This window comes from Alosa sapidissima, chromosome 15, assembly GCF_018492685.1.
Source record: "Alosa sapidissima isolate fAloSap1 chromosome 15, fAloSap1.pri, whole genome shotgun sequence".
NCBI classification, from domain to species: Eukaryota; Metazoa; Chordata; class Actinopteri; order Clupeiformes; family Clupeidae; genus Alosa; species Alosa sapidissima.
In genome coordinates, this window is record NC_055971.1 from 13,476,859 (window position 1) to 13,499,899 (window position 23,041).

Here is a 23,041-nt window from a genome sequence, read left to right on the forward strand (position 1 = left end):
CAAATGGTGCTTTGATTCATTTATCTTAGACATTTTGTTCTGAAGTAAATCCATATATCACAAGATAGGCCTTTGCCAGGAATCCTATTTCATGATGCAATCAGTCTGCTTACAGTAAAAAGAGTCAAATGCAAAAGCGTTTATGCCTCCAAAGCAAATATTTGTGCCAATGAAACGGTCAGTGCAATCAAGCCATTGTTTATGTCAAGATAGTCAAACTATTTTGTCTTGTTGTCAATGTGACAGTTTACTCTGTAAGTATTTTCCAATGTGCAATGCTCAAGGCAGCACAAAAACAGTTTCTTCCCCTCTGCAATTGGTCTCAACAAAACGTAGCCCCCCTTTCTGCATAGTGTTTTGTCCCTGCGTCTGCACTTTGTCATATTTGTGTGTGTATACAGTATATATATATATATATATATATATATATATATATATATATATATATATATATATGGCCTATATTATATTGTATTTAAATACTTCTTATGAGTCTTGCACCATTTAACCAAGTCAAATTCCTTGTCCAAAACTGCACAAAGTCTCTTGGAATTCCATTCATGGGGAGCCATACAACAAGTGAATTTATGTGTACATTTTGTGACTGTACACCAATCGGCCTGTTGATGGTGGAGTTGAGCGAAGGGTTGCACATACACATAAATACACACATATAACCACACACACACACACAGACACACACACACATAAACACACCCAGACACATAAACACACAAGCACACACAGTCATGCACACAAACACACAAAGGCATGCACACGCACACAAGTGTGCACACACACACACACACACACACATACAAAGACACACACACACACACAAACCATCAGCCCCCCCCCCACACACACACACGCACACAAACACAACTGACAAGAGTGATTTATTGTTGCGGAGATAATGTGCAGCACTGGGTGGCGGTCATATTTTGCACTGTGGTATATCTATTTTTCTGTTACCCTTCAATGCTGTGCTTGTGTGACAGTGAAGAAGGTAACATGACTGAAATAACCCAGAGGTACTAGTATTTTTTCTTTTTTCTTACTATCCTTGAGAAAACATTACATGCTGGTATAGCTGGCATTGTGGTTAACAGGGCTTGGAGGGGCTAAACACTGAGCAACTATACAGTGAGTGAACATTAATCATTATGGGGGTAAACTGTGAGGTTCGGAGCTTGGAGGGACTTTCAGATGAGACCACGGCTTTAGTGGAATGGTGGTAATAGATCATGCACTCTATCAGTGACCCTAGGCCCTAAGGGGATAATGGTTGGCCTATATATTGCATATAGAATCGTTGTAATAACTCAACTCCATTGTATGATTGTATGTATCTAATATTCTTACAAGTGCAGCAATATTTATCAGAATGCCCTCAAGTGTCCAGCTCTGTAGACTACACAGTGGTGGAGAAGGTTTTATTTACGCACCTTTCATGGGAAAAGAAAACAGAAACACATGACTCAAGTTGGTTAGGATGAATAAGAGCCGTGCAACATTTTCCCACTCCGATAGATGGCGACAAAAAAGACTTGAGAAATTATTTTTCTACTCCGTCCTCTTCTTCTGGAGAGCAGCGATGTTGTATCCTGCCATCTATAGGCTAGGAATAGGTTGTAGGATAAGGCATACGGTTCTGGTGCAGCAGAGCTCACATATTATTTATCTTTGCCAATATATGCTGAACACAAGCAACAATACAGACAAATTGTATTAGTTCTCTCTGATCATTTGTCTACACTGACGCGGTGAATTTAGATGGACTGCGAGTGGCTGACATCAGGTTCAACAAGTCTCCAGTCCAGTGAGGGGCGATGATGGGGCCACACTGCTAATTTTCGGTGTGAAAAAAGAACAATAGAACAAGAATTATCGGAAGCTGCGATCATCATTGTGCGCCTTTTCGAATCGCACAAAGCGGGACTTTCATCCAAAAGAAAAAAAGTGTTCTTTCTGCAACTTGTAGGTTTTTTACATTGATATTCCTTCATTTAAAATGATTGATATGATTGAGAAAGAAGACACCATTATCAGCGAAGAGGAAGCTGCTCAGTATGACCGTCAGATCCGTTTGTGGGGACTGGATGCACAAAAGAGGTCTGAGCTGAATCTCTGATCAACCATTGACAGTAAAAGATAGTGAACAACTAACATGCTTCTCTATATTGTTAGCCTGTTACGCCAAAGTCACAACGCATCACTCAAAGTAATCGAGATAGACAGTTCATCAGTTTTAGGCGGGCTCGAAGGCGTACATTAGTTAGACTATAGTTTGCCAGACTGAGCCTATCTTTTATTATAGCGTATCTCAGTAACTTTCTAATACTTAGTTTTATGGCGATTGCTTTCTGACGGCAAGCCAGAAGTAGAATATCTATCTTCTACGTCTATTGCAGACATGTTTGTATCTTGCATGCTTTTTATTGCATTTTAAAACGCTATTGGCCCTGGAACATGTAAACAAATGTATACAACACCTCACACAAACCAACAAGATGCATGTAAACCTCATCTTAACAATGTCCCAACTTGACTTGTGTTGAAAAAATAACTACATAATACACACTACTGCATGCTCTCATCATAGCAGTGTCCCACCGATTGTGGTTTAGTATTGTTGCACTTCATTTGTAGGCCTACCATCCATCCCAGATTCCTCAGTGCTGAGATCAGAGAGTAGAGTTCACAAGAGGAATTCATTTTGTACAGTGCAGCATTTTGCTCAGTCCATTCTCAAGATAGCTTGTTTTGACACATGGCACCATTTTTCCCTAGACTGCGAGGATCCCATGTGCTCCTGGTTGGACTTGGGGGTTTGGGTGCTGAAGTGGCAAAGAATCTAATTCTGGCTGGGGTTAAAGGTTTAACCTTACTGGACCATGAACAGGTACATTATGAGTCAAATAAATCAAGTAACCCTTTAATCAGATTGTGGTGATAAAAAGGAAAGCTGTGCTTTCTGGATTATTGACCCAGTATACAATATTTAATACTGAGTGACATATTATATTGCAAATAATATCAATTCTGATTCCATTCGAAATGTCAAACATAACGTATTTCATAAAGTTATTGTGTTCTTTATTGTTATGTTTTGACTGTTTTGACTATTTGGTTTGAATTATCTGACAGAATTGACCCGTACTCTCCTATGCACAGGTGAACGAGGAGTGTTGCCAGGCCCAGTTCCTGATACCAGTGTCCGCACGTGGCCAGAACCGAGCTCAAGCGTCTCTGGAGCGGGCCCAGGCGCTCAACCCCATGGTGGAAGTCAAAGCAGACACACAAAATGTGGAGTCCAAACCCGACGAGTTCTTCCTGCAGTTTGATGCAGTGAGTAAATTACATCATTGACATGTCATCACTTATTTAGTTTTTCATGTTACATAGACACAGTTTGGCAGGTTTGAATGAAAAGGTGTACGAGCCAACAGTATGAGTTGGTTAAGTAAATTCTGGAGGTGGGGTCTTGTGTTCTTGAGCATGTCAGAACCAAAGATTAAATGCACATTGATGTAAGCCTAATTATGTTGAACACACAGGTTTGTTTAACACGATGCTCATGGAAGTTCATGATGCGGGTGGACCAACTCTGTTCCCAGAAGAACATAAAGATTTTCTGTGGAGATGTCTTCGGTTATCATGGCTATATGTTTTCAAATTTGGGCAAAGAACATCATTATGTTGAGTAAGTATATGTCAACTGTCATTACATCCACTGGTTCTGTTCATTGTTATTTATGCTTTTATGTATTTAATTACATGTATTTATGCTATGTTGGTGAAATACATATGGCTACTTGTATATTCCTTAAGTGACACTCCTAGTTATTTCTCTTTTTGTGGTTGAGTGCCTTACTTCTGATATGTATTGTTTTATAAACCTTGAGTTCAAGGTTTTATATACTTCTGTGGCATCTTATGTTTTCACCTTTCTGTGTTGACTCATAGAGAAAAGCCCAAAGTGCGGAAAATCACAGAGGAAGCCTCAGATGGACCTGAAGCAAAGAAAGCGAAGGTTGACCCCAACGAGACCACCATGGTTAAAAAGGTTGGCATCTCTTTAGGCTGAACTAACAGAATAGAACTCCCTTAATGCATTTCTGAACTCCAATGTTTAACGCATTTTCACTTCCCTCGTTTTCTGTCCCACTCTCAACAAGACGGCTAGTTTCTGCTCCTTGAAAGAGGCTTTTGAAGTTGATTGGACAAGTGATAAAGCTAAAAAGAGCATCAAGCGCACGCCAAAGGACTACTTCCTCCTGCAAGGTAAGTCTATGCAGTCCAATCCAAGCCACAGTAAGACAACAAAACTGGTATTGGCTAAAATGCATATTATCCAGTCGCAATCCCTCTCTAAAATACATTTCTTTTAGGGCTGATGAGATGAAACTGGAGTTTTTTGGCATTACATCAGCTCTATGTTCACAGACAAAAAATGGAGGTGTTGGTTATGTTTTTTTAGTGCATCTGGCCCAGGATGCCTTGAATCTTTGCAGGGCACAATGAAATATCAAGGCTAGAAGGCATCTGGGAGCAAAACACATAGCTCCATGTCAGACATCTCAGTCTTGGTCGCAGGTCATGGGTCCTCCAACAGGATATCTCTTGGCCGCCTCTTTCCTGTCTCATTTGCCTGATCATGTGAGATCGAAACGTTGCCTTTTTAGATAAATAAAGTATATTTTTGGAGTTCACATACAGTGTGCAGACCTCTCTCTCTCTATTCCTCTAACAGGATAACCAAAACACACAGCTAAAAGTACCCAAGAATGGTTAAGGAACAAGTAGTGGACTGTAGTGTCCCTCTATGAGTTCAGACCTGTATCCTATGAAACATCTCTGGAAAGAGTTCAAATTTGTCAGTTGGAGCAGTTTGCGTGGGCTAAGTGGCTAAAAATACAGCAGGTTGTAGAAGTCTCATTCCAAGCTAAGCGTTTGTTGGCAGTGCCAGTGATTGCCTCTAAAGGTTGCGCAACACTATTCGGTAAAGGATACCATCATTTTTGTCCATGGCATTATTCTGTTTAATGAAAAGTCAAAAGCAAAATCTGATTTGCATTTTATATGGAAAAAACAATGATGATTGCCAGTTACTTTAGTCAGTTTCAACTTATTTGAAAGAAAATTGAGTTATTTTCTTTTGCGTGTGGGTAGGTGTTTGCGTGTGTGTATGGAAGGGTGTTGGCAAATTTGGCCACGAATAAGATCAGCAACTGTGGATTCGGCAGTTACGCTCAGTCGATCGCGATCAATCCCCAGAATTGACAATGAAAAGGCAGCTGGCCTTGGCATGCACTAGCTTGCCCGCATGCACTAGCCTGGCCTAATAGTGAGGCCTTGTTTGCCACCCCAAGGCTGTCAGCCACGCCCCGCTGCTCTGTCACAATGGCAGTCTTTAGAGGAAGTACAACTATGTGGGTTTTTGGCCTTGGGTTATCTGGTTTGTTTACCTTCCCTTTAGCATTGGTACTGAGAAGAGTCATTCACCTGTAATTCTCTGCATTTCCTGCTTGGAGGAATTTCTGTTGCATTTTATGAGCATGAAGTGTACAAATACATTGATGCCATTAATACTGAAAAGGACATGATATGTAGGCCTCCCAGGCACTGTAGATTCTTTACCTAAAACCAGGTATGCCTCAGATTTAATTATTGGAGATGCTCAAGAATGAAATTGTCTTATTGGAAAGGTTTTATGAAGTTGCATGTTAAAGTGAGATGCTAAATAAGCTGCATGTAAAAGTGAAATGCTTGTGTATGAATGTCTTTCCTATCTTTATAGCTATTCATAATTATTAACTACCACTGAAATCTGTACCAAGACAATGTAAAATAATTATTTATTTTGGAAACTGACCCCTGACACATCTTTTTGATGTGTCCCTCCTACACTATAATTAGACTATTGGAATTATTGTGATGGCCTAGTTGTTGCAGATACCTAACACACTTCCTTTCATGGTACTCTAAATGTATAATTAAAGAAATGTAGACATTCACTCATGAAAAATAAGAAAATCATTTCAACTTCATGTAGGTGTAAAGACAGACATTTTTAAATACAAGAGTTGGTCTCATCCTGTTTGAACATATATGATTCCTCTGAAAGCCTAATAACTAAGTTGTGCATATTGTAATCTACTGCTCTATCTGTATCTGCCAGGAATATCTGCAGAAATAGGTGCTGATCATGCAGTTCTTAAGTGTTATCTGATTATATCATGCATTCATAGTTTCAGACAGTAAATAAGAAATTGCTCTAGAAAAAGTTCTCTGCTCTTTGCCTCTGCAAATATGTCCTCATCCTCTCTCTTTACGCTGTTCACAGTGCTGTTGAAGTTTCGTTCGGATAAGGGCCGCGACCCCCAGCCTGCTAAGTTCACAGAGGACTCTGAGCGGCTATTGCAGTTGTGTGAGGACGTGCTACAGTCCAAGGGTCTCCAGGGTGACCTCCTACCACAGGACTTCACCAGGTGAACATCATACTACTCTCAGATTTCGATGGATCTCTTTTAGTTATAATGAAAGATAAATCTGAGAGAACAGGGGATGATTTCTAGAACTGTGGGTGTTGAATTATATTGGCTTGGTTGATGAGTAACAAGCAGGAATAATGATGCTTTCTGGTTGTCTCGTAAATCCGCCGCCCGAGTTGGAAAGTGTAAATTACCCAGCTTTCTTGCGGCATTTTGGGCAGGCACGCCCACTTTACCTCGGAGTACTTGAGGGTACCCCGAGGTGGACGTACGACCTTACAACAAACATGGCTGCACCCATAGTTGAGATGAGATGACATGTATTTTTTTTTTTGCATATGTACTGTGTTGGTCATGTTAATGTTGATGTAATGCTCTTACACACTAGATTACATTGCTGCTTCAATCCGGTCACCAATTCATGCATTGCACGGTCTTGCTGTGCCTGCAATACAATGTAACAATTTGTTTTCAAGCCGTTTGGCTAGAGGCTACATGTAGCACAAAACAATAACAATGACTAGCCTCCTGCTAATGCCCCTCGTGGCTCGAGAGAAAGGCGTTCCTAAAGTCACTTTATTCGTACATGTTGTACGGGTAGGTGTACGATGATTTACGAGACTACTGGAAAGCAGTATAATACCCGACCAATGCAGGTGTTGCAATGCATTTTGGATGGCGTGTTCTTCTGTCAGCTCATGTTCATGTTTTTTGGCACAGTTACTGCTTCTCCGAGATGGCGCCGGTATGTGCTGTGGTTGGTGGAGTGCTCGGCCAAGAAGTTGTTAAGGTGATTTATTGTTTGATGTTTGGTTTTTCTTGGGTACCTTTTATTGGCAGACCACCATTATCAACAAATACGCACTTCTCTAAGATGGTGAGGGTGGCCCACTGTGACATGCTCCGTAGAGAGCTACTTATGGAAGATATGTGAAATTCTTAACTAATATGAGTGGATGGATGAACCTGAACTTTCTGTTGCCCCCACTTGAGCAATATGAGAGCCTCCACAACAGTGATATGTTTATCTATTGACATAAAACTAGGCTCTTTGTGGCCTTAGTCTATTTTATTTCAGTTTAATTGTCTTTTTGAGTTAAAAACATGATTTTGACATCTAATAAAAGTGCTGAAGCAAAAAAGAAGACATATATAGTTATATTGGAGTGCGCTGTTTATTTAGCATGGTAAGATATATCATTAGTTACCTCATTATGTTCAATCCCAAGGCATTTTATGACAATCTAAATATGACTATAATATGATTACAATATACTATAGTATGACAATTTAACCTAGATTGCAGAGTCTGGCAGAATATACATATTTTTTTTATTTTTAGTGATATAAAGTAATCATACATTTCATGTCTGCAGCTGTCATTTTTCCCACATGACTTTTATTCAGTTGTTTATTCATGTTTACAGGTAGTTGACCAATACTACTGATGTAAAGACAAATAGACAGAGTCTTTCAATGTTAATCAATGCTTACAAGTATGTATTGTGTATATCTACAGGCCCTGTCCCAAAGAGACGCTCCACATCGGAACTTCTTTTTCTTTGATGGTGTCAATGGAAGTGGTGTGGTGGACTATTTTGGTAGGGAGTGACGTAACCCATGAGACGGTTTGGAAGGTGGCATGCTTTCCCAAGGTGCCCTCGCGAAACCTATTGTACTCTCAGCAGGCCAGAATCAGTGATATTGTCATTTGTCATCTTTTCTGTATAACACTTTCCCTCGTATGTCTTTACTTTGATAAAGAGAAATCCTACTGTACATAGAGTTAAACAACACCAATACAAAACAATGTAATGTACTTGTCTATGTTTGATGATGCTCCCATGTATACAAAGTAAGCCATGCTGTATGACTTTTCCATTTCTACAAGTTTTTTATGTGTTTTCCATTTTCCTCTGCTCAGTTACACATTTTGAACATGTGCTCTTTGCCATTCTAGAAATACAGGATTTGGTTACAAAAATGTGAACCTACGTCTCCTTTTTTTAACCATACGGAATGTCCATACGGTAAAATGTAATGTTAGCAAGAAGTGATGCGTATACTGTATATGCACATTAATGTCTAATAATGTAGAAATGACCTGACCTGTCTGTTCCCTAATGTTGACCTCATGTTGAGTTATTTGAGCTATGGGTTGAGCCAACACCATGTACAGTAAAGTATTAGTGTGGTTTGGGTTGAGTTGAGTCGGGAGCAACAAAAGGCAAATGGGTGTAATCCTAAAGAAAATAAAACGGACAAAGCGCTCAACACCTTAGTGTAAGTTCAACTGGGTACTGAATCCTCCTGAGCATCAATGTAAACTTTATGAATAAAGGATGGCACTCAGAGTTCTTTTTTAATTTTTTTAATCGTGCCATGGATGTTTTGGGCAAGACCCTCTTCTTCAGCGTGATTATGGCGAGTCTTGCACGAAACGTCCATGGGGCAATTAAAAATCTTCAAAAAAGAACTGTGAGTGCTATTCTTTATTCATACAGTTTACATTGTATTCCTAAAGAAGACAAGGAGGAACATTTCACAACTCATTAGGTTAACTGGCACCATGTTTGTGTATAAAAAGAGCATCCCAGAGAGGCAGAGTCTCTCAGAAGTAGAGATGGTATTCATCTCAGGTATTCATCACTCTAGGAAAACCTGTGTGGGCAAATAATGTGACAATATATGAAAAATGCTCCGGAAATAGGAAATTGTGAAGTATTTGGGGATTTCATCATCTATAGTTTATAATATCATCAAAATGTTTAGAGAATCCAGAGAAATTTTTGAATAAACAAGGGACAGGGCTGCGAAACAATATTGGGTGACTGGGATCTGCAGGGCTTAAAATGCCGATCAAGACATCTACCATGCAAAAATAAACTTAATACAGAAATGTCAATATGTTTTAGACATAAGTCAGAAATGTCTTATCTGGGCCAAAGCTCATTTGAGATTGACTGAGGTAAAGTGGAAAATCGTCCTGTCGTTAGACTCATCAAGATGTGTAATTATTTTTGGAAGTTATGGACTGCATCCTCCAGGCTAAAGAGGAGAGGGAGCACCCAATTGTGATGGTACAGGAGTGCCTTAGTGCCCTATGGCAGTGGTTTTTAAACTGGGGGTCGCCAAAAATATTGGAGGGGTTGCAAAATGATTTGCATTTCAATTCCACTTGTTATAGAGAAGAGGGTTGTAAGACTTGGCCCATGTTTCTTGGGAGTCGCCAGACAAAAAGTATAAGAACCACTGGCCTATGGCATGGGCAGCTTGCACATTAGGAAAGGCACAATTTATGCTGAGTAATATATATTATACAGGTAATGATAATCATATACTACCATCCAGACATCAAGGGAAGACCTTGAATATAAGGTAAACAATGCCAATATGCATTCTGCACATATTTCACCAGTATGGCTCCACAGGAGAAGAGGTGCTATAATGGGCTGCCTGCAGTCCAGCATTGTCACATTGAGTCCATCAGAATGAAAAACATGATTAAGAAGACCCCAGACTGTTGAGCATCTTAAATCCTAAATCAGGGTATTTCACTCACAAAACTCCCGCAACTGGTCTCAGTTCCCAAACATTTACAGACTTATCAAAAGATGTGAAGCAACATAGTGGTAAATATGCACCTGGCTTTTCTGAGGTGTTGCAGGCCTACATTCGAAATGAACATATATTTTCCAAAAGACAAATATTGTTTTTTTCTGTTTCAACAATTGATATGTTGTCTTTGCACTATACTCAATTAAATCATCAACATTATTATTACCATTGTTATTTTTTGTTTTACCCTGTAAACCACAGGTCATTTGTTATAAATATTCTATTGTTTTGTAAGATATTTCCATAGTCATCAGAGACTAAACATGATTTTTAATTGATTGTGATTTGTCTAGTAGTTGAACCCTCGACTTCACAAGTTCACAGAGCGTGCACGCGCTCATGGGGGTCACGAGAGTGGACAGGGGTGTTTTTTAGAGTTCAAAAAGTTTCCCGGATGTCTGAAACTGCTCCCACAACTCCGACAGTCTCCTTTAATATGGCGGTGAAAAGTGAAAAAACATACGGATGAGAGGTGGCTAGCTAATGTAAATGAAGTTACGGTAACCAGGCTTTTATCATTCTCTCTGTAAGGAAGAAACTTACAAGAGTTCGGGAAAACGGACATATCGGCGAATGACCAAATAAAATTTAAAGGTAGGACCAGTAAAGTGATGGTTAAAGTGATGGCACGAGTAGGACAACAACTCATTCAGTATCTTAACGTTACGGGTATTTGTGTGGACTGAGGTGGATTGAAACTTAGCTAGCATAGCAACGACCAATTTAACTGGCACAGCTAGCTAACATAGCTGGCTAAGTCATCTATCTTGTGACGTTCGGCAAATTAACCATCTGTTAATGTCTACTCAGCAGACACAAATGTATGGTGTTTTAGCGAACTCCATGGTATCAGCCTTTTTTAACAACTTGTGCCGAGTTTTCAACTAGATGTCGCATTAAAGTAGTCTGAAAGAAGTTAAGCACTTAGCTAAGTAGCTAGCCAGCTAAGTTTTAAATTGTTGTAACGTAACGTAACGTTAACATGTAGCAGAGGGCACGGCCAGTGTCAATCCCTCAAGAACTAGTTGTTGTTGTTGTTGTGATGTTAATGTACTAATCTCTTAGCTATTTCACAAGTTGTCATGCCGAGTTAAATTAGAGCTCTGCCTAGGAATAAGTTAATCTGGTTTGCTAATATCAGCTAGCTAGCTCTACCTACCTACCTCAGTCAAAAGTTGAGGTCCAGTTAGCATAGTTAGGTGCTAACAAGGTCTTTGTGGTTGGACGTGGTTAGCAGGCTTGCCAACATTAACGTAAGGGAAATGAAAATCAACTAACGTTATACACGTTATATTAATATTATCGGTGTAATATTTAACGTAATCCATCGGTTGACACATATTTACAGTAATGTCTCTGGTGTTGTTTTCCAGCAACGTTTGATATCCAACATAACTTACAGTTTCTGAGTTGATGTTTAACCTGACAGGCAACTAGCTAGCACAAATTAGTTTCATTCAAGTAACGTAAGTTAACGTTAACTTATCATAACTGCGTCACGTTAACTAATCATAACTGCGTCAGTCTTGTCAAAACAGCTTGCTAGTTAACTATGCATAACTAACTAAATGTCAGCGACTACCCATCTTGTTTATCCTGTGACTTCAGATGTTTATAACGCAAGGCTGTGTCAAAGAAATCTGCTGTTTATGCTTTTGTCCAAAACGACTTACAATGACATCAATAAACAGTACAGCAATAACCAGTCATATACCATAAATAATAATATAATACTAGAAATAGACTAAATAAATGTAACAGAATAATAACAATAACCATTAACACACATTGCATAAATATTTAACACTTCCAGTATGGCGATTCTTGCTTCAGAGTCCATGTCCATCCAACATTTCAAGAACGTTGTGTTGGTTCAAGTTAACTGGTTGATAGTTTGGTAGTCGTGGATCTGCTCGAGGTTTCTTCCTATATGTATCTCCAATTCTAGGGAGTTTTTCCTCGCCCCTGTTACCCATTGGCCTTCTTTTCTTTTCTCTGATTGTCTAACACTCTGTAAAGCGCCATGAGACATGTGTAATGTTTTGGCGCTCTATAAGTGCAATTAAATTGAATTGAAATTGTCTCCCAGGGCCAAATAGGACTTTGGGACTTGCAGGGTGAGAGTTCATTGTCTGGATATATCTTGTTGAGAATGAGAGAATTTTCTTGGAAGCACAACAGACATAGACATGGCTATATATACACTGTTTTTTTGACCAGGGAAAAAACACACACACACTGAGACATAATTACACAAAAATGGTATATACAAAAATGCCCAAAATATCACTCTTAATTGCTGTGATTTATCAAGTATTGGTCCAATTGTCTAAAGCACCTTCATCTACAGTATATCTTCCCTGTATGCGCTCTTTTGTTCTTCGTCTGTCTTTGCACTTCTCTTTTTCTCCTGCTTCATCTTTTCAAATGCATCCAATGAGACTTTATGATTGAAACAGTATAATTTCAGTTCAGTATAATTTAGATTATACTGGCAATAATTTAATTAAAACAGCATTAAACATGGTACAGTGTTACATCATTTATGTTATTTAATGCAACACATGACTTCTTCCATCCAGTACAGGTGTGATGCCCTGATGCCACCATGTTTACCAAGAAAAAGAAACAGCGAATCCAAATTTCTGCCCCTTCCAACTTTGAGCACCGCGTGCACACTGACTTCGATGAGCACGAGCAGAAGTTTGTGGGGCTCCCACGTCAGTGGCAGAGTCTGATCGAGGACACGGCTAAGCGGCCCAAACCCTTCATCGATGCCACGGTCATCACTACAGTCGAGCCGCGCAAGGTTAGGGGGAATTTTGTGACTCTGATGTCCTCCGTCTCTTCCGCTGTCTGTCTTCCCTTTTGTTGTTCATTGATGTAAGGTCATGTTTACATGTCATATGTTTCAACATTTTGCTTTTGGTTTGTATTCTGTAGTCTTTTAGGTTGTTATTACTGTATTGAAGCCTTGTTTAATGTTTACTCAGCGTTGCATACAGACTCTGCTGGGTCCTTCCCGTTCTCTTGAAGCACCTGATTAATTGTGTATATTTGTGGTGGAATGGATACAGAGACAGGAAGTTGGGTATCATGATTTGATATGGTAACCAGTAGGATGATTAGGCTATTTGTTTAAACAACAAGCAGGATACACCAGGCACGTAACCGAAGCATTCGATTCATGGAGCATATGCTGCAACAATTAGCTTCCACTGTAATTACCAGACGTGAATAGTGGCATGTACATTCGTAAAAGTTAGGCCATTGGTTAGACCAATTGTGCATCTGGTGTAGCTCTGCTGTTAGGCCCAATTAAATGACCACCCATGACATAAAGCATATAAACCTATATGGCAACAGCTGTAATGGTACCAGCATTATTTATTTAATAACATGCCTTGAAGCAGCTAGTGTTGTCTAAGAAACTAGGAATAGTTGGCATGCTTTTTCTAGTCAACTGAAACACTATCAGCAGACAAGAAGCAGAACAGAACGGGTTGATTTTTCTCTGCGCTAAGATGTGCCATGTTAGCTCGGAGACTACTGATTCCTAGAGGAAGGGGAAATCTCACCCAATTTCTGCCCGTCATCCAGACCATTGTGCGTGGCACAAACATGGGAGTGGACGGCTCCCTCACCTGGCTGCTGGACGAGTTTGAGACCATGTCGGTCATACGGTCCAACTCCTTGAGGTACAGCAACCCCGCCATGCAGTCTGGCCAGGACTTGGGCCCAATCCATGGCCATCAAGAGAATGGAGAGCAGCCACCTCGATACTACGCACATGGCGATGGCCACACGGAGGGTTCTGAAAGGTAAGAATACCCACTGGAAAACCATGGAGTGGATGAATGTGTTGGCGAGTGTGATGAAGGAACTGTCCTGAACTGGAGTCATTCCACTCCTGAAATATGGATGCAATAAAAGCAGAGTGGATATTCTTTGTAACAGATAAGTTGACCCATTACTTAAAAGATGGCTGCTATCTGGGGGTCACACTTGACAGACTACCCATGATGTTTTTTTTTTTTCCTTTCGCTGCAACTCATTCAGTGGAACACTAGCTGATTTCCATACTTTAGGCCTTACTCACACTGCTGGGTAGAGACCACATTGCCGCAGCTATTACGGCTTGTCTGAAATGTTCCAATGCCTAAAATACTTCTACTCTTGTTTTGTAACGGAGCAGAAAACTGTTTGGCAGTCTACTTGAGCAGTATTTTATGAAGTAGGTCAAGTGTGTAGGTAAACATAGTATTTCGCCTGATGGTCATTTATCTAAAGAATGCTACCCTGTGATAAGCTAGGTTGGTGAACATTTCAAAGTCAATTAGAGGGTAGTCATTTGCAGTAAAAAGTAATACCCAAATGCCCAAAGACTAATACCCAAACGTTAATTGCCACACTGAGCTAAGAAGCATTTTCATACCAACGCTGCAGAAGCCTCTGTAGAATCCTAACTGGAATAGTTTGGCGCATTCAACAACCAAATATTGCTGCTCTTTGTTCCCTTTGATTTTATTTATGTATTTATTTATTTACTTTTGTGTTAAGGACGAGACCTCCACAAAAGCAACCAGCTCCAAACAGTCGTCATTCGCGCAGCCCGCACGAGGAAAGCCGCTCCCACCCACAACCTCGGGGTCAGGAGCCAAGCAAGGAGCGACCCCCGGGCCAGCATCCACAGCACAGAGACAAAGCACGGACCAAGGAGAGGCAAAGCGAACGTGACCCAGAGGACCAGGTGGTTATGAGGGAGGGCGGCAGCGACAGGCGGCCCAAATCCAGCTACACGGATCGGGACCCGGGCCCCCAGTCCTCCAAGGACAAGCGGCCACACTCGGGGCCAAACATTCGTACCCCCAACCTGCCTGTCAGCGATGGGGTGATAAAGTCTGCACAGCAAACAGGCCGGCCCTTCAATACGTACCCCTGCACGGACAACAATGCTTGGAAAGTCCCCAGTAACCAGGTACACTCGCAGGTAATTGTAATACTAGAGCAAAAATGGAGTCCTATATACTATAGTTTGGCAACATCAAACTTTAGTGTCACTATCAAAACAAGACAATATCTAACGCTAGTTTATGGCATAACAATGACATGAACACCACATTTCAGTGCAATTGTAATCAACAATATTTCTGTCATTTAAATAATCATTTTTGGTAGCCAAATATGAGCTACATTAGCCATATAGCTTTAGTGGTTGCAACATGCTTTTTGATTTACAGAGACCTGTACATAGAGCAGCCTGATTTTACAATTCTCTTTTGCATACTGTCCGCTGCAGGATCTAAAACCGGGTAGAACAAAGGAGGCCACCCCTCACAACGGCCCCTCCAATCCCAGCAGCAGACCTGTGAACAGCGGGGGGAAGCCAGCTGTGCAGGGCCGGCCGCGAGGAGAGCCCCAGCAGCACCACCACGCCTCACATCCAGCCCTGGGCCCTGACCTTCCCAGCGGCCAGCCCATGCCCCCCGCGCCGCAGCAGCCTGCCCCCACCGCCCCCCCTGCACAGGGCCGCTCCCCGCAACGGGAGCCCCAGCGGGTGACGCACGAGCAGTTCCGCGCGGCACTGCAGATGGTGGTGGACCCCGGAGACCCGCGCACCTACCTGGACCACTACATTAAGATTGGGGAAGGCTCCACCGGCATCGTCTGCATCGCTACTGTCAAAAGCACTGGGAAACTGGTCGCCGTCAAAAAGATGGACCTGCGCAAACAGCAACGACGTGAGCTGCTCTTCAACGAGGTACGTGTTTTGTCAAACTACTACATTATAAACTTGTTATGGTGGTGTACTGCCATGAGATAGCCAATAGGCTAACATTAATATGATCATTCCTCAAAAGGAGAAATGCAGTCTTGTTAAGTTATAGTAATGTAAAGAGGTGAGCAGTGGGTGGGCATATTTTTATTCAGCACCGCACAATGTGATGTTTACTGCAGCCTCTCCCCTGCATTGATTTATCTATGGCGGCCCACCGCAATATCAACATTGACTCTCTCTCTCTCTCTCTCTCTCTCTCTCTCTCTCTCTCTCTCTCTCTCTCTCTCTCTCTCTCTCTCGCAATGGACCCGCCCCTCCTCTGCATGCACATAAATCAAAACATGACAATTGTGACATAAATGTTGTTGTCACATAGAAATGGACTTGCTAAATCACAATTAAATCCAGTTAGCATCATCACCACATTGCACAAATTTGTTCAAAACTGTTGCATTCAGTGTTTGATGTCGCTACAACGTTACAGCTACTTGTCAATATCGACTACTCGTGCAGGGCGAGTGTGACTATAAGATACTATTAATTTTTGATTCTGACCATGAATGTTTACACAATCCTGATGTTTTCCAAGACTCAGAAGGACTTGTGCCAAGGAGAAAAAGTATGTGTTTAAAACCTAAACTCTATGGGTGTGACTATACATTCAGCCCACAAGGCGAGATGATATACGATATTGGGTTCACGAGAACGAGACAAGACTATTTTAAAGAAATCTTCAATAATTAAATATTATTGGAAATACCTTTTTATAGACTGAAAATCACAGAACGCTAAACAATCCAGGTGTACTCTATTTTGAAATGTTTAAACTAGTCATATTTATTTCAAACCGAGTATGAAATTACATTTGTTTACTTGCCAATACTGATATTTCTACCACTCTAGACCCTTTAAAAGTGGTTTGGCTCCTTTAAGATTGTGACATCACTCCCTCCAGAGTTTTGTTTACTTTTCTCTTAACTCCTGGTGAAGTGCAGACCTACAGTAACACGCTAGCCACCAAGTGTGTGCCACTTGCACAGGTTAAGTAAGCTATAGTTTCAATAGAGAACCATTTGTGCGATGGTATTAGGCTGAGTAGATCATCTGTGCAAGACTGAAATAAAGTCATCTGTGCAAGACTGAAATAAACGCAGTGGCAGCACATGGAAGCATAGGCGTTCTTAAAAAGTAGTGGTTATGCTACAGTGTTTTAGGGGAAAATGTGTAATTGAGTGGTATTATTGTTTCCAGCAGATACCCAAAATGCTGCTACACAAAAAATGTAAAAGTGGCTGGGGCAAATATTGTGACATTGGAGTATAGCGAGATCTCGTCACACCCCTACTAAACACACGCTATTCAGTTAGGCTACTTTGTTTCCAATATCTCCAGGCTTCAACTAGTGCTGCTGACAGCTGAAGCAGCAAGAGATGGAAAGAGGTAGAGCTGTTGGAGAGGAGGAGGACCGCAACTGACTTGCTGTGGGAGAGCAGTTAGTGCAGAGGGAACAGCCGATATGGACAGCAAACATACTGTAGAGATATGTGGAATTGGGACAGATGACAAAAGAACAGTTTTCAGAAAACGGGTCTCATTTGAATGAGGGCATCAGCAAGCATAAAGGCATAGGCACACATCACTACAGTGTGTAGTAGGTCTACTGTAATAGTAGCAGTAATATCTGCATATGGTGCTGTCGGATAAATAATCGGAAGTACAGTATTTTCCTTGTTCTGTTTTTCTTCTTAATGTAATATTTTATTTCTGTTGTGAGTGTGATATTAAACAATCTGTATAGTATGTAGAAAGTAATCACAGTGTGGGAAACACTGCACTGAATGTGACAAAATGTTTTATGGCTTAGAATGACTGACGGTACCTTTTAAGAAATTTTAGAAATATCTCTCTCTCTCTCACAGGTGGTGATCATGCGGGATTATCACCATGAGAATGTGGTGGAGATGTACAACAGTTATTTGGTCGGGGATGAACTCTGGGTGGTCATGGAATTCCTCGAAGGTGGAGCGTTAACAGACATTGTCACCCATACAAGGTGAGTCTTGGTAAACATGGCGCACATAGGCGTGCAGGGTGTTTGTTATGTATAATCAATATTACCTCAGTAATAATAATGCACCACCGTCCAAGTCATGCAAAAAAATCTAATACTGTCTGCAACTCAGCAGCTGCTGGGGTGTGCAAGACCACAACTTGTCAAGAAAAAAGAAAAAAAAAGTGTTCCAGATAAGCCTAATGACTTTTGACTCCCTTTCTTCTTCCTGTCACAGGATGAACGAGGAGCAGATAGCCACAGTGTGCCTGTCTGTGCTAAAAGCACTTGCTGTTCTTCACAGCCAGGGCGTCATTCACAGAGATATCAAGAGTGACTCCATCCTACTCACTCAAGACGGAAGGGTATGGTCCCACCGACGCTTTCTTTCCTGTACAAAGTTAGCCTGATGCAGCCCTGCCTGTGTTGTAGATATGTGGTCTTGGCCTTAGCCTCATTTAACCTACTGTCTCAGTTTACTGCATCTGCAATATGAAGGTTTACTGTTTCTTGTGTAGCTCACTTGCTTGCATACATGGCCTTATTCTAGCTCCCTGCTTGCAGAGTGGGCTTGCTCAGCGGCATTGTGTTATCTGTCAAGTCACTCACTTGGTCTTTTTTTCCCCTCTTGCAGATAAAGTTGTCAGACTTTGGCTTCTGTGCCCAGGTGTCAAAAGAGGTTCAGCATCGCAAGTCTCTAGTCGGTACTCCATACTGGATGGCACCGGAACTAATCTCCAGACTTCCCTATGGACCTGAGGTTCACCTACCTTTTGCCTTTTTTAAAAACAGTATCGTCTTTAGAATCGAATAGAATAGAATGCCTTTTATTGTCACTACACATGCACAATGAGATTAAGAGCAACTCCTTTTTCCAAGCAAAAAAAAAATATGAAATTAAATCAATGCATGCATACATGAAATAAAATAAGTAGTGCAAGGGGGGGGGGGTGTAAGGTGCACAGTTCTGAGACACTATATACATATACTGTGAAGTCAGTGCATGTGTGAGTTTAGAGTGGTTATGGCTTTTGTTAGTCCTTTATAGTCCCATTATGAAGTTAATCACACATAACTACCTTATGCAAGCCATATGCAAGAGTGTTCGTGAGTGAGTGTGAATCTAATTTTGCCATGGTAATGGGTAGATTCCAGAGCCCTGATGATGATGATGATGATGATGGTTAGTAGTATTAATATTAGTATTATTACCACGCCCAACACCATTTTAAGTTACCATGACGGACATGATTTCATCATGGTTAATGGCAGATTCCATGGCTCTACTTGACAAGATCGCCTTGTTAAAACAACTAGTGCACTTCATTTTGGTTTTGATATTGTATATAATCAGAGTATGATAATGTGATGGTTTATTAATGTAATGGCCGACTCTTTGTGCAGGTGGACATCTGGTCTCTGGGAGTGATGGTAATTGAGATGGTGGATGGAGAGCCCCCATATTTTAACGAGCCCCCTCTTAAAGCCATGAAGATGATCCGTGACAACCTTCCACCCAAGCTGAAGAACCTCCATAAGGCAAGCTACCTCTCAGCCAGCACCTGTTTACATATGTCTATTTTTATTTTATTTTATTTCTTCTAATTTTAAAACAACAGATTTAAGTCACAATCATAATGACTAACTTTTCCCCCTAACTAACTTTTAACTGTGTCTAGTTTGTGTTTGTAAACTCTCCATGTCCTGTGCTCTCCCCACCACTAGGTGTCACCACTGCTGAAGGGCTTCTTGGATCGCATGCTGGTGAGGGACCCCGGTCAGAGAGCTACAGCCAACGAGCTCCTCAAGCACCCCTTCCTAAGCAAAGCAGGTCCGCCTTCCTGCATCGTTCCGCTCATGCGGCAGAACCGCATGAGATGAGGAGCAAAGGCCCGCCAGCACCAGCGCCGGGTGGGACTGCACTCCTCTCCCACAAAAACACCCCCGGCCGGCTCATTGGTCCAAAGCAGTGTCATGAAATACTACCGACTCGTCTTTGAAGGCAACAGAACAGAAGAGTAACTGAATGAATGAGTCGACCTTGACTGGACACTAATGCGAACAGAAGCGACTGTTACAGGTTTTCAAATTGAGCACAGTTTTTTTTTTTATTATTTTTTTTAAATGTTTCCCTGCTTAAACCGCTTGGGGTTAACATACTAGATCAGCTGGGGATTGCTTAGGGGCCAACTCTGTAGTGTTCTCCAGCAAACTTTTAAATACTGCAATGCGGAAAATCATCTCTAGTGAAAAATGCTATGAAGCTTTGGACTGGAACTGACATTAAGATATGCAAGGTTGTTGATCTCATTTCTAGCCATTCCTACTGAAGAATTATGATTATTCTTTTTTTCCCTAGATTCCTTGCGTACACTAAACAAAAAAGAAAGTAACTACTCCTGTTTATAACACCCGTTATGAACACTAAGAAAGGTTAAACACTGGAGATGTTTATGATTCAGATTGTTTCTTTTCTATTATACATTTTAACTTGTACAGATGTCTATTAATGAGTGTGAATGAGATTATTGAGTCACTGCTGAGGAATAGAAGCTGCATTCCTACCTGTATGTTTGAAACAGCAACTTTTTTTTTTTTTTCTTAGTTCTGATGAGCCCTATTTTCTTTCTTTTACCCTATTTCTTCAGTCAATGACAGCTTTTAGAAGCATGTTACTTTGGTAGGAGATGGCTATATTATTGATTGATATCTATTTTGAGACCACATAGGTAATTATGCCGAAAATGGTTGTATGGGCAAATAGTTGCTAAATCGGAATGGGAGAGTAAGATACCGGACTACATGAAGTATAGCAGGTGAGCAGGCTAGTTTTAGTTTTCTAAGGGCTTTTATACATTGAGTTGTGCGAATTTAGCCAGTAAGGGTCGGCTGCTGGTACAAGTAAACAGCCCTTGGTTAAATGCTCCAGCACGTGTGATTTTTAACATGCACATGTACGAACACTAACATACCCATTTTTTTAATACTGTCTGATGCCTGGTCTGCTTACACTATGAAAAAAAAAAGAAATATGTGATTTTGGCAATCAGTTAAAGCTGAAGACAAAATTCTTTAGTTCTGCACTATTTATGTGGCTAATTCTGACATGGAGCAATCTAGTCAGGTCTCATCATTCTGATATACGGTTATGTATAAACAGAGCAAAAGTATATAGCATATCTGAAAACTGTAGTGCCTGGAATCACTTTTTTGTTGGTTAAGCTCCACTCCAGTCTCAGTATATAGGAAAAATTGTATTGAAAGTTAGAAGTTCAGCTGACAATATAATGCCACTTTGATTTGTAAATGATATTGAAATGTCAATACATTTTACTACAAATATGCTTTTGTCTTATTTTATAAAGCTGTTTCCAAATGATAAGCAATAAGCAGCATTTCAGGAATTTGCGTCATGATATTGACATGTAGATTTGTTCGGGCATTGAAGATTTCATTTCTTATCTTTTGTTGCATTTCTTAGCTAATATCAATCAACAATAACCGAATGTATGTCTTAACTTATCAACTAGACCGACAAGAACACATTTTTGCCATACCATTTCTTTATGATCAGAATTCCAATGCCAATATTATATACCCCTTTATATGCCTCCTATAATGTGATTAGTTAAGTTATTAGTACAAATTAAGAAAAAAGCAGTTAAAATAGCCAGGCAGCTAGAGCGCTACACTTTGGGGGCATGAACATCGGAGCTCATGAACATGCCCCCAGTGTAGCACCGTAGCTGCCTGAAAGCTCTAGCTGTTGACTGCATCAACTCGAGCTAGGTAAAACAGATTGTTTTAGGGTTTTTTTTTTTTTGTCGTACCAACAGTAGCCTACTCGATGACCTTGAGAAACTGAGGTCTGTGTAAAATCACCAGATTTCTCCTTTAACGCATAAGTGCAACAAACATATATCTTTCTTGGTAATTAAGGTTTTAAATGCATTTCTTAACTCGGTTCCAAAGAAAATACACACTTGTTTTTGGTCATTCGGAAACGTACATCAATGTGCTCCTTTCCAGTAGTTTTGGTTCAAGTTCACCAATAAGAAGGCTGGACCCAGCAGTACACCAAGGCAAAGAAAGGCAAGGAACAAGCTGGAATCCATAAGTAGTTAGATAATAACTCTCCTATCTGTTCAAATGAATATAAGATGGATTAGTACATTGATGGGCTATTAAAAGGTTTTACGTCACCAAAGTGTAACAAGAAACATTTCATGATGGGTAAAAGCAACGAGCTCTCCCAAGACCTTTGCACCCCTCCCAAGACTGTTGCAAATCATATCAATAGAACTGGTTACAGATGCATTTCAAAACTTCAGAATCTTCCAGTAAGCATTGGGGCCATTATCTGCAAGTGGAAGGAACATCACTTCATCAATCAGCCATGCACAAGATCTCCTCGAAGAGTAGCCCAAGAGTTAAGGACCACTTGGAGAAAGCTCCAGAAAGTCTTAGAGGCAGCAGATACAATTGTTACAGAGGAAATCATAGGTAATGCACTCCACCGCCATGGCCCCTATGCACACTTACCCCGCATGACATCACTGAAGAAAAACGTGTCGAAACTCGTTTAAAGTTTGCTACACAACATTTTGACAAGCCTATGAAATACTGAGAGAATGTAGTCTGGTCAGGCGAGAGCAAAATCAAACTTTGGATGTCATACTACACACCATGTTTGGAGGAGAAATAGCACTGTGCATCACCCTGAAAATACCATACCAACAGTGAGGTTTGGAGGTGGAGGCATCATGGTGTGAGGTTTTTCATTTCATGGTACTTGGCAGACTACATACAGTTGAAGGAATGATGAATGGAGTCATTTATTTCTGGGAGAATCTTGCCATCCACCAGGATGATGAGAATGATACATGGCTAGTCCTTCCAGCAATGATCCAAAGCATACAGCAAAGGAAACTCTCAATTGGTTTCAGAGAAAGGAAATCAAGGCCCTAACTTAAATCCAATTGAACAGTTCTGGAAGTTAACTAAAGATCAGGATTCACAAGAGAGACCCCAGGACACTATGGATCTATGAACACTGCTCTTCCAGTGTGACATTATGATGGTAGGTTGGTAAATAGA

At 40.7% G+C, this 23,041-nt stretch overlaps 2 protein-coding genes across 4 annotated transcripts; both read left to right on the plus strand.

Moving 5' to 3' along the window:
* Positions 1-1,869: 1,869 nt before the first annotated feature.
* On the plus strand, positions 1,870-8,484 carry sae1 (SUMO1 activating enzyme subunit 1). The gene is made up of 9 exons (XM_042064565.1): positions 1,870-2,115; positions 2,794-2,905; positions 3,178-3,351; positions 3,561-3,706; positions 3,970-4,069; positions 4,182-4,287; positions 6,350-6,494; positions 7,218-7,287; positions 8,017-8,484. Exons 1-9 carry the CDS (start codon positions 2,015-2,017, stop codon positions 8,107-8,109), a joined length of 1,047 nt encoding a protein of 348 aa, XP_041920499.1. The 5' UTR covers positions 1,870-2,014; the 3' UTR covers positions 8,110-8,484.
* A 1,953-nt stretch (positions 8,485-10,437) lies between these two features.
* pak4 (p21 protein (Cdc42/Rac)-activated kinase 4) lies at positions 10,438-21,286 on the plus strand. Of its 3 annotated transcripts, none has more exons than XM_042063290.1 (10): positions 10,438-10,709; positions 12,698-12,924; positions 13,716-13,936; positions 14,676-15,093; positions 15,415-15,876; positions 17,814-17,947; positions 18,183-18,309; positions 18,579-18,704; positions 19,349-19,483; positions 19,670-21,286. In XM_042063290.1, the coding sequence occupies exons 2-10, from the start codon at positions 12,724-12,726 to the stop codon at positions 19,823-19,825; spliced, it is 1,980 nt and encodes a 659-aa protein (XP_041919224.1). In that variant the 5' UTR covers positions 10,438-10,709; positions 12,698-12,723; the 3' UTR covers positions 19,826-21,286. The 3 variants fall into 3 exon arrangements, with proteins under 3 accessions (XP_041919224.1, XP_041919223.1, XP_041919222.1); XM_042063289.1 differs by having other exon boundaries at positions 10,439-10,709; positions 12,703-12,924; positions 14,676-15,105; XM_042063288.1 differs by having other exon boundaries at positions 10,440-10,709; positions 14,676-15,105.
* The last annotated feature ends 1,755 nt before the right edge of the window (positions 21,287-23,041 follow it).